The sequence below is a fragment of the Eschrichtius robustus genome, chromosome 17, assembly GCF_028021215.1.
Source record: "Eschrichtius robustus isolate mEscRob2 chromosome 17, mEscRob2.pri, whole genome shotgun sequence".
Lineage (NCBI taxonomy): Eukaryota > Metazoa > Chordata > Mammalia > Artiodactyla > Eschrichtiidae > Eschrichtius > Eschrichtius robustus.
In genome coordinates, this window is record NC_090840.1 from 83230386 (window position 1) to 83242506 (window position 12121).

The 12121-nt window shown below is 55.0% G+C and overlaps 1 protein-coding gene across 2 annotated transcripts in view; it reads right to left on the reverse strand.

Annotated features, from left to right (window-relative positions):
* Positions 1 to 12121, reverse strand: part of TRAPPC9 (trafficking protein particle complex subunit 9) — a 522236-nt gene that overhangs the window by 121380 nt on the left and 388735 nt on the right. For both annotated transcript variants that reach the window (XM_068525830.1, XM_068525829.1), the window contains one exon: positions 513 to 666. In XM_068525830.1, coding sequence (XP_068381931.1) covers positions 513 to 666 — 154 coding nt within the window. The remainder of the gene's footprint in view (positions 1 to 512; positions 667 to 12121) is intronic.

Below are 12121 nucleotides of genomic sequence, written 5' to 3' on the forward strand. Positions count from 1 at the left end.
TGTCTACCACGAGCCAGGCACTGATCGGAAGCTCAAGGCAGGGCCACTTATTTTATGAAACCGTCCTTTTTAGTGCAGTCCTCCTAATGCCCCCACCCCAGTCTTTTCAAAATGGCATCCGTGTGCCTTGCTGAGCTGTACAGCCCGATTTCAGTTTCCCCAACAATCTTATCCTGTGTTCAGCTGTCAGTATGTGGAACCCCCCGACCCCAAGCCCAGCACTGACCGGTGGCCGTTAGAACCGGTCACTCACACAGATCTCAAAGCTGACAGGAAACACGTGATCCAAGTGAGAGCAGCACCGGCCCCAAGGAGGCCTTTCCTCATCCTGAACCCGTACTTCACTCGTGGGGCCCTGGACGTGGTGGAAGGGTAAGAAAATGCCCACTCTTTGGTCTGTATCTCCCTGCCATGCCATTTCTGAGTTATCTACGGCCAGCGCTCAATAGCTGACCCCTCTGGGGTCCTCCTCAGGGGTCCACAGGTCGGGGTGGGCACCGGGAAAAGGATATGATGGTCCAGTGGATGTCCAGCTTGCTGTTGATCTCCAGGCCTCGGGCTTCCTGCCGCTCCTCCTCCAGCTCCTTGGAATTTGCAAACTGCCCCTTCTCCCCAGGGGATTCTGGGAAACTCTCAAAGTTGAACTTGTCCACTTGAATAGCCATTCTAAGAGAACGGGGAAACAGAGCAGAGAATTAATCAGGAGGGCAATTTCTTCTGTGGGCTGCTGGAGAAGCAGCCCTTGCCAGCATGAGACAGGATAATGAATCATTATCGTTAGTAATTCATAACCGATTCATTCCAAGAAAATGAAATAATTGACTCCCAGGGTAGTATCAGCTTCAGAGCTGGCTCAACACCGTTTAGCACGGAAGACACAGTCAGAGTGTCCAACCCCAGAAGGAAATCTGAATTCTGGAATAGGGTAAGGCAGAGAGGAAGCAGGGGAAAAATCGCAGCGAGGCGGCCTGGCAGTCACTTACCCCTGGGGCCCCAAAAGCCCAGGGGGAGCTGCAGCCTCGTCATCAGAGCCCTGCCTGCCGTGCTGCACTTCACCCTTGGCCAGATGGACTTGCTCACACACGCCGCGTGCCCGGCCAGTCGCACAGCTCCCCGCCCGCCCACTTCCAGCCCCTGAGCCCAGGACCCCACCCTCCCTTCAGGTTTCGGCCCAAGTACAACATCCTCTACAGAGCCTCCCACACTGCTGCTGTGTCCCGCACTCGCAACCTTCTGGCAGTTTCCAGAACACACCAGGCTCTTCCTCCCTTAGTCTTTGTGCCCACAGCTCCCCACGTGGGAATGTTCTTCTTCTGACCCTTGGCACAGCTGGAGCCTTTCATCCTTTAGATTTGAGCTTAAGAAAGGCCTCCCCAGCCCACCTCTCCACAGCAGCTTTCCATCTCATCCCTCCCCCCGCCCCATTCTCCATTGCGGCATTCCACCTATTTCTGCAATAGCGTTTACCATGAGCTGTAAATATTTACTTCTGGATTTGTTAACTGTCTATCAATCCTACCAAAATTCAGCTCCTTGAGGGCAGAGATCCTCTTGTCTTGTTTACCAGTGTTTCCCAGGCCTGGAATAATGCCTGCCTGGCACATTGTAGTAACCGGTTCAGAGAAGAAATGAATGAGTGAATTAAGATCCTTCCCTAACACCCCAGGCCAATGTTTACCTCCCGCCCACCGCCACTGTTGCCCAGCCCGCACACCTGTATCCACGTTCAGCTGCGTCCCCAGGTGCTACAGCCCCTGGTCTGTAGAAGGCAGGCAGGCTCCAGCTAAACCGCCCGCAGCCTGCCTCCACTCCCACTCCCATGCCCCTGACAGTCACATAGCCAGGGGCTATGTCTTACTGACGTTTGAAATCCCACCTCTTGGCACGAGATCAGGCATACAGCAGGTACTCAACAAAAATGTGTTACATGGATGGATAAAGAAAGAGGGGGAGAAAGGGGGACTCCTTCGTGTCAGGCCCTGACGATGACTGTCACTCAACGGATAAAAGTAGGCATTTTCTTTTATTTCATAGCCTGTGCTGTGGCCAAAATATTCTGCTGAGCCCCAGCATGCTCTAATTGGCATTTGGAGCTTCTTCAACAACCAGGAACTGGTATTCAGGGTGTATAAACATAAGATTAAACCCAAGGAAGAGGTCTTGAGAGCTTGGAAAGGACTACTGGAACACTAGTAAATCCACAGCACTTGGCCGCGAGCGTGACGTTTAAGGGTCAGCTACTCAAGAGTTAGAGGCACTTCTGTGTAAGTGCAGAAACAGTGCGTTTCATAGCAAGGACCACTTTCAAAAAATTACATTTACTGTTCTTTTCGGATTATACAAGTAGATAGGCTTACTGTAAGAAGCTGGAAAATAGAGAAAAGCATACAAAAGAAAAAGCACTCAATCTTATACTCTAAGGTTGATATATTAATTCTATAGTCTTTTTTCTAAGCACTTGTATTTTAATGTAGTTTACATCATTATATAAGCATACATATAAGTCATTAAATAAGTATTAAATATATGTGACCACACATACATATACACATAATTTTAAGACGTGCTTCCTTCTCTTAATATAGGATGAGCAATTTCGCATCATTAAAAATTAGTCTGCAGAATATTCTACCATATGGCTGTATCATAATTTACTTAACAATTCCCCTATTTTTCATACTTTCAGGTATTTTCCATTCTTTAAAAAATTACTAGTGAAAAAAATCTTAACAACCATCTTTGTGCTTAAATTTGTTCTCCGCATTTATGACTGTGAGACTCCATTCTAGAGGCGGAATTACTGATTTGAGGATGTGAAAACCTTTGAGGTTTGGAGGCAGAGGACCAAGTTCCTTCTCAGAGAGCTTCTTCCCGGGGTACATGCCCCAAGCAGTGCGGGCGGGCACGCCGCTCTCTGCACCCTTGCCAATACTGACGATGATCAATTTTTAATCTGTGCTAGTAAGAGGCGAAATGCTGCCTCGCTGATGCTTTAATTTGCAGGTCTGTCTGAATTACTCCTGAGGTTGCACATTTTTTCAGGAGCTTATTAGCCATTTATCTTTCTTCCCCTGTGAGTGCAGCCGGAGTGCTTCTAATTTCCCACCCGGCAGAAGCGCTTCCTACTTCCAAGCTAGCCCGGAGCAAACGAGTGCTCTCTTCAAACAAGAGGTCAGAATATTTCCTAAGGTTCACTAAAAAGGCCAAATTCAGCTCATCGTCTGATAACTCAAAAAGAACTAATAACTGTCACCTGTCAGATGGGTGTGGACACATCCCAATGCCCAGCTCTCTTCTGGTCGAATGCAAGAAGGGAGAGAGGCCCGGCTCTCAGCAGCCTTAGGGTCAGAACGCACACTGGACGCTGGCCACCAGGATTATATTTGTGTGACCGTCTGCGAGGGGGCTCTTTCAAACAATTTCTGACTGCGTAAGCGTCATCCTATATGACCCATCTCCACCCTTCAGGAAAGTGTAGCCAGGTGTGCCCACAGAACAGGAGAGGAAAAAAAAAATGAAATGCAACAAACGCTCATCGCATACCCAGCCCTGGGCCAGGTGTTTTAAATATACATTCATCTTTTTTATTACTGTGGCCTAAGGATGAGTGTGATTTGCTTCCTTTTACAGATGCAATGACGCTCTCTGGGCATAAGCCACCTGCCAATGTCACAGAGCTGGCAGTCCCATCAAGAGCCTGCCGCCCAGACTCAGCGCTGCTCTGTTTTTTTGCCGTATCTGGCTCTCCCTTGCTTAGGCAGAGTACCTAAAAGGTAATGGTTTTTGCTCGTGCTGTTTTCAGAGCCGGTGTGGGACACAGACCCGGTGTGGGACACAGACCCGGTGACCGTGGGCCTGCCATCCACAAGAACCAGCACACCCCCAAACTTACAACAGCCCTCCTGCCCCAACGGCCCCAGGACGCGTGCTGCCAGCAGGTGTCCCAAAGGCAGTGTCCCTCCTCTCCCACAGATGATGAAATCGAGGTACCAGAAGTTGAGTGACTCACCCAGGGGCACCACCCTGCTTAAAATCCTGCAGCCAGGGTGGCAACCCCAGGACCCGAGGATTACTCCCCAAGCCGCAGAGGGGCGCTGTCCACCTCTACGTCTCTCTCTCTCTCCGTGGGCCTGGGGCACGGTCCCGAGCCCCGCCGCCCCCCCCCCCTTCCTCCCCTCCAGGAAGGGGCCGGCAGCGAGGCCGGGAAACTTCTCCCAGAGCTGAGTCCCCACACGTGAGCTCTCTGCCCGCGTGACACGCACACCGGTCCCGAGGGCCAGCACTGTCACAGGGGGAGCCACAGCCTGGTGCCCCGGGAGGCACCCTTGCTCCAGGTCCCTGGTGATGCAGCAGGTCCAAACCAGCTGCTCGGAGAGGAGGCGGCCCCACGGCCGTCAAGGCCGCTTATGGAGGAACTGAAGCGGAGCTGCTGGGACTCCCTGAGGAGAGGAGGATGGGAAGTCCAGAGCCGCCTAGGGGAGGGGGGGAGGGGGGGGGGAGGGAGGGAGACCATCTACTGCAGCGGCCCCCGGAGGGGAGGGAGCTGAGGCCCCGGACGGCAGCCCACGTCCACCCCATGGGCACCGAGGCAGCGGAGGGCACAGAGCAGGGAGCCCCGGCTTGGGAGCAGACCACCTGGGCTGGACCCCCAGCTCTGCCCCGACGTGAACACGACCTTGGCCGTGGCCCTCCACTTCCCTGAGCACCTCTGCGGAATGCAGTCGGCAGTAGTGACCTAGAGGGTGGGCGAGAGGTCAGCGCTCTCACTCAGTGCCAGTGGTCACGCCATCAGAGGTCAGCTCCGCCACAAGGCTCGTCCACAGCACAAACCCTCCCGGAAGGGCGGCACTGCCTCACAGTGCAAAACCCTGCACCCGAACTGGGGCTAATAAGCCCCGTCTTGTAAGATTTTGGGCAGATTAAGTGAGACGGTCCACAAGTGCCCAGCACACACACAGCATCCTACAAACAGTGGCCACTGTCACGATGATCAATCCCACCTTACATATGGGGAGACTAAGGGGCTGGCAAGTTAAGGAAATAACCTGAGCTGCTCGTGGAAGAGCTGAGATTCGGACCCGAATGCCGTTCTGGTGCCGACCCAGCACCCTAGCGGACTCCCCCAGCCTCCTAACCGTGCAGCCCCCACCGCTATTCAGTCCTCTTCATCTTTGCCGCGTCGGAGTGAAAGAGAATTAATACTGCCATTGAATGCCAATTTTCACGTTTAATTTTATGGCCAAATGTGACAATAATAGTCAAGAGTTGGCACTAAAAAAAGGTGCTGTGATTTTTGAAGAGTCTATAAAAAAGCGGTGGTTTTTAAAATACCATACCATATGATTCAGCCTTTGAACAGCTGATAACCTCGCCAGGGAAGTCGTAATGATGACATTTAAATACAAATCAAGGAGTCGGATTTAGAAGGACTATCCACATATAATTAAATTGAACTTTCATTGGGAGATAATTGATAGTTATAAGATGGTATTCTAAATTTATGTGGCGCATCCTTCGGGAGTCTATTTGACTATGCAGAACGCCAGCCTACTTCTCTGTTTTATAAGGAAGTACAATCCAAGTGAAAGGGAAGCGGCCAACCTTCCAGAGTCATCCATCCTGAATGAGAGGAGCTTTTGGCAGACAAGAAAATGGCATCAACGCTGACAACCTGGATCACGCCCAAGAAGATCATTTGCACCTTAAGCCTCACAGATCAGTTATGGTTTAAAAAAAAAAAAAAAAAAACAAACCTTCCTTATTATTATTTTTAATTGAAGAGAACTGTATTCTAAAAATCAAAGCACCATCAGGGATGGCACCAAACACGAGAGTGGCAGCACCCATGGCCACGGGGGGCCCAGCATGTGCCTCACCACCACCACCTACGTCCGTCCTCACGGCAGCCCTGGCGGGATCACACCCACGTGCTGCCCAAGGCCACAGGGAAGGCAAACGGGGCAGAGGACTCTTAACCCGGCCTGGACGGCCCAAAGCCCGCGGCAGGCGAAGACGGGGGTCCCAAGAGGTGTCCCTGCTCCCCGCGCTCCGGGCACACGCCGGGCTGACGCAGCTAACGGACGGAGCGTCCGGCAGGGTCAGTGCAGCTCAGACACGAGCACAGGCCTGGGGGCCAGGGCTCCACCCTCTAGCTGGCACCACGAAGAGGCTGGGATTCACCTGGAGGGGAGAAAGCTGAGCAGATGCCCGCGTCAGACAGATCCCGGCCTCTCTTGATCGCTGAGTCCGCCTCCGAGGTTCCAGTCTGTCTGAAATCTCCAGTTCCTCATCTGTGGGTTGGAGGCTGTCCAGGGCCCACCAACCTCCTGCCTGGGTTTCTGTGAGTTCAGCGAAGGCCAAGGGTGGGGACTGGAGTGGGGACCAGGGCCTCTTGCCGCCGAGACAGCCTCTCGGAAGAATGACCGCATGGCGTGATCATGGGCGAGGGACCAGCTGGTTCCGCAGGAGAAGAGGACCAGGGACCCCACGTGGCATCCCCCGTCACCCCAGGTGGCATCCCCCGTCACCCCACGTGGCATCCCCCGTCACACTACCCCATACACATGCTCCCCTGTCTTCCACACGCGGGGACCCCAGGGCACTGCCCCATCTTACAGACGGGCGAGCTGAGGGCAAACAGTCCTCCCCCCGCAAGGACCTGCCCTCCTGAGGCCCCTCGCCTGTCCTCACCGCTTCCTCCAAGCAGCTAACTCCACCCCCACCCTGCTCCAAGATCCAGCCTCCCTGAGAAGCCTCCCTGCCTCCCGTGCTGCCTTTCAGGCCGGCTGGGGCACCCCCTGTCACCGTGCCCCCGTGGTCCCCAGCGTCCTGCCCTCCTCCTCCCCGAGGGCGGCCAGGGCTCTGCCGACCCGTCTCCAGCCCAGGGCTGCTTCCGCCACAGGCATATGTGCAGCCTCCGAATCACCCCCTAAACGCCGACACCTCCTGTAGAAAACTGAGATGAGTTTATTCTGTATTAGAGAAAAAGAAACAAAGCAATGCTTCTAACGGCCAGAGGCGCTGGCTCTGAAGCATTGGGAGTGTCCCCTTCCACCTCAGCCAACGTTTCTGCGGAAGCACAACCCCGTACCTTGCGTTTCTGTACATGAACAATTGTTTTGGGACCCGTTAAGTACCTTCCTCGGCGCAGAAAATAGCATTTAATTAATAAAATGAGATTTGCTCCTAACGTCATTGAGCTGCCGGCGGATCCCCCTGAAGCTGCGGGAAGCAGAGTGAGGGCTGGATCCCTGCTTTCCGGGGTCACTTTTCATTGATTTCTCTCCGCTAGGCCTCCTGCAGGGGGGCCTTGCCATCTAAACAAGGGCTGGCCGGCCTGCTGGATCCTTGCCACAGGGTTTGGCAGAGGCGGGGACAGCCGGGGCCTCTGCGGTGCGGTGGGAAGGGGCGGGACGGCAGGCCAGCGGGCAGGGGTTCAAGCCCGACTCTGCTCCTGACGGGACGTGGGATCCAGGGCGGGTCACCTGACTTCAGAGTACCCTCTGGGACGGAGAAGTGTGTGGAGGAACGAGCGTGGGCTTTTTGCAGCCACACAGACCTGGATTCTAAATCCACGCTTGGTCACCTAGGAGCCTGGTGGCCAGAGGCTGTACAAAGCAGTTAGGCCATATGAACAGGGAGCACAGTACAGTTTCTTGTCCTCTGGGGTGTGTGCTGTGACCAGGAAGGTGGGCTGTAAGGTCCCTCTGGCAGCCCGCTTACCTGTGATGATTAAGAACTCACATGGGAAATGGGTATCTGACCTGGGGGTTAGTCAGGACTGTGGAGAATGTGGACCACCTGGCATATAATTGGTGATCAAAATTACAGCTATTACTTTTGGGGGGAGGTAAAAAAAAAGTTCTAGAATGGATTGAGATCAAAACAGGAAAGCATTTACAATGGCGTTTATGAAGTAAAAACCGCCAGGTACTTTATTTATTCTTTTCACTATCCTGTAATCACAAAGAATATTCCACCAAGGCTAACACGAAAGCACCTGAGCCTCTCGCTGTGTCCTCAGCCCTGCATCCTCCACAGCTCCACCCCCCCACCACCCCCCCCCCGCTCCCAGAGGCCCCGCACAGGACAGGCTGGTGGGGAGACCCCACCAGCTCCTGCCCATCTACCCTCATCTCCTTTCTCCCTCTCTTTCCACAGCCGGACTCACAGGTCCCCCAGCACAGCACGAGCTTGGCTGAAGCAGGGGCTTCCCTCCCCGGTGAGCACCAGAAATCATGCCAACAGTTCCCTGGATTTGCTGGGTCTCTGAGGGGGAGCTTGGGGTTTTCTCCAATGCTCCTCACTGACTACTTTGGGGAAGTCTGTACGAAGATCAAAATACCTATCAGATGCTCTCCCGGTTTTCTGCTATTCTTTTAGAGTCTGAAAGACCTGGCTTCTGCCTAAGCCTGCCTCTAATCAGCTGTGTCTTTGGTGAGTTACCCACTGGGAGCCCCCGTCCTGGGCCGGCGCGGGGGCCTTCCTGGGGCGGGGGGGGGGTGGGGGGGGACGGACACGCAAGTTAACCCAAGTAAGGGTCCGGCCACGGCGCAGCTGGCGCGTCATCAGGGTTAATTCCCGCCTGCTTCCAACCGTAGTAGGAAACGAGCTGCTTTCAAGTGGCAGGTGGACCCACTCTGCCTTGTATGAGTGAGTGAGTCCTTGCTTCTCCCCGAGGGCCGTGCTCCGCTCGGGTGGGCTGGGAAAGCCACCGAGGAGCTCAGATTAGAGCGGCAGCCTCCGCCGGGGCAGGTGGGCCATGGCCGCCACGCAACCTTAAGTGAAAAGCGGGTGCGCATTAACACACGCCCGGGCTCCTCTGGCTCCTGTGAGTTCTCCCAGAGTAACGTGCTGGCCAGGGAGGGAGATCTAAGGCAGCAGCGTCCCCGTTGTGGAGCCTGCTTCACTCCCATCACCCTGCAGAAGACGTGGCTGCATCGTGGGGCGGCCTCTTCCTAAGGGCGTGGGCACCAGCCCGGGTCCCGGCCGGCAACCCCATCACCCCGATGAGGTCGGGATCTTGCAGGGCAGCTGCAGGTCAGTGACTGCGCCCGAGGGACACGAGCTGATGGGACACTTCACTGTCGTCCCCTAGTCACCTTACTCCACAGCTCCGCCAGCCAACGTGCCAGGGTGGGATGTGCTGTGAGCCGCATTAGGGTTCAAGCGGGGTGCTGGCCGGGCCAGACTGAGGAGGGAACCTGGGACCAGCCACCTGGGACCAGCGCGATGGTACTCAGAGAGCGGTCAGCAGGACGCAGGCCCTGCGCTTGGCATTCAGGGACATGGGCGAATCCGAAGCAGCCCCCGTCTCCCCGCGGGAGAGGGAGCTCGGGCAGACAGGCTGTGAGAGGTCTGTGACGAGCTGTGGCAAGTGCTATGCCACAGGGATGCTCGGTGCTGCTCAGCGTGGAAAGGGGACGACCAGGCCTGTCCACCGCCCTGAAGCTGCTCGGGCTGGGCGTCGGGGTGAGGTGAGGAGGGAACAGCCCAGGCGCGGGGAACATCACAAGTGGCAGAGCACGGTGCGATGGCACGTGAACGCTAGCTCGGCTCCCTGGGCGCCCGTCTGACTGCTCAGAGGGGCCTGGGAGGGACGAGGCCAGAGGGGTGAGCAGGGGCAGACCACGGAGGCTCCCATGGCCTCATCAGGGGGCGTGCACATCCCCTGCTCGCTATGGCCGAGTGGATGGCTACACCGCCAGGCAGGTGGACCCACGCTGCAAGGAATGTCAAAGGCTAGTTTTAAGAACAAAGGAAAATTTTTTTTTTAAATAGTACAAAAAGGAGAAACTGAAGGAGGCAGAGGAAGAGGAAACTACAGAGGGAGAGAACGATTACTGAGTATTTGCAGTCAGCACACACGCCCTCCTTCAAATGGTCTTACTGTCTTCACAAAGCAGACGAGGAAACCGAGGCACAGGTGATGGTGTGGTCGCCAAGGGTCAGGCCTTCCTGGACACAGACGTCCTTCCACAGAGCCCAGGTGGGGATGGCAGCCCGAAGCAGCTTCCTCCCTGTGCCGCACTGGCCCCTGGCAGCCAGAGGCCTCCTGTGCACACAGGGGCATCCACAGCTGAGGCTCCGGCTCCCCGCTCCTGTCCAGGGGACACCCAGGAGGGAGGCTGCCGGGAAGCCAGAGCCCAGGGCCTGGGTCCAGGGTTCCAAACTGAGAAGGCAACCTTCCTCGTCGCATCCCACGGGGTCGCACAAGGCGTGGGGGCGGGGGGGGGGGCTGCTGCTGCTGTTTGGGGGGTGGGGCTCAAACCCACTCCACTCGGCAAACACGGGGCGGAGCCAGGATGCTCACAGGTTCAACCCCAGGCCCAGGGAGATGAAGAGAAAGAGGGAAACAAATTGGAACATCACTGGCAGATTTTTTCCTGGCAGATGCTGCTAAAGAAAGGACGTGAGAGAAATACGTGGAAGTATTTTTGACATCTGGGTTTAAGACAGACCATGGCAGTTTCCCTCATCAAGCTAATCAGAAGCAAAAGAACCAACAGAGTTAAATAACCCTAAAATAGCTTTTGTAGAACAGTTACAGATGGATCAGACAGTTAGAACGATCAGAATGGAGTGCAAGGATCCTGGTACATTGCCAGTGTCAAAGGTAAGTGAAAATATACTGCATTTGCTGAAGGACAATAACACTTCAATTCTCCTCCGCAGAAATTAAAGTTCCCTCGTATAAAAAAAATGCCCCTTTTAAGTGGAGCTGAACCTACAAAACATTACCGTGTTGTATCAGTCTCTGGACAGAAGTCTTTCTACGTTGAGATGCAGATTTCCCACCTTCCACAGGACGCGTGCCTGCTTCTACCTAACTAGGAGATCGAGGAAGGGAGGGTCTCAGGTAGGGGACAGGGCATCTGGCACTGAATCTGCATCTGGGGGCAGGGGGCGACCCCTTGCCGAGACCTTGCTCACAGCCAGGTTCCTTGCTGGGTTCTCTACAATCACGTCTCTTAATTCTCACAACCACCCCGGCGATAAATGTTATGACGATCAGTGTCCGAATCCTCCAGAAGAGGAAACCTCAGAGCCGTGTGTGGCCCTGGGGGGGCAGAGGAGTGGGGCGCCCTGGAAGGCGGACGTGGCCCTGTGTCCTTGGAGCAAAGCCTCCTCCCATCACAGCGTGTCCAGAAAGGGTCAGAGGCGCCCTGCAGATGCCAACCAGTCTCCAGGGTGGAGTCCAAAGGCAGGTGAGTCGCCTCTGCTGGACTCTGCTCTCTCACCAGCAGACAGGGTAACCCCCGGAGGGCGTCCTGAACACTGTGACCTCAGTGTGTCATCTGTAAAATGAGCACGTGATCTAGCTAGAAAGAGGTGATCTGTGGATTAGTTTGGACAGTGTATTCTTAATAAGAAAGCCTTTTAGAAATCCTAGTTCTTTCATTGCCATGGTTATTACACGATACCTTCCCACCAGCACCTAGCGCTCCACACATCCAAAACCAGAAGCATGCCACCTCCCAGCTGCTCCCCTCCAGGCCCGTCTCACTCCCGCATCACCCCACACACTGGGCCTGCGATCCCCCTTCCCTCTGCCCTCCAGGCCTGGGCAGCAGGCTGTGTGGACTGACCCCGCCCCCTCCCCACGCCCTAGTTCAGGCCTCCTGCCCCCTTCTGCGCGGGCCACCTGACGGCCATGTCATTCTAACTCCCAGCCTCTCCCCTCTCTGCCCTCTGCACCCTGTGTGCAGAACTCGATCACAGTGTATATAAACTGCCCTGGTTCTAAAGGGCTCCTGCCACCCGGAGAACAGAACTAGGGATGAGGGTGATGATGCCTAAGAAAAGTGGGTGCAAAATCCAAGGGACCTCAGTGTCCTGCTAAGTGGTTTCCTAGAGCTTCTAGAGCTTTCTTTAGACAAAGGGGCCAAGGAGGTTTAGCAGAAGGAAGGCAGCAGCCGGGGGGAAGGCTGGAGGGGGAAGAGACCGGTGACGAGCCCGTGTGGAGGCTAGTGCAGTGGCCCAAATCCAAACCAAAACCGCCATCAGAAGAACAAAATTTCTAAGGCATGGAATTCTCAAAGGGATTTACAAATTGGAAATTGCCCAATTATCACCTGTGCGCAACTAACATTTTCGTAACCATCAACAAAGAGTGTACCTA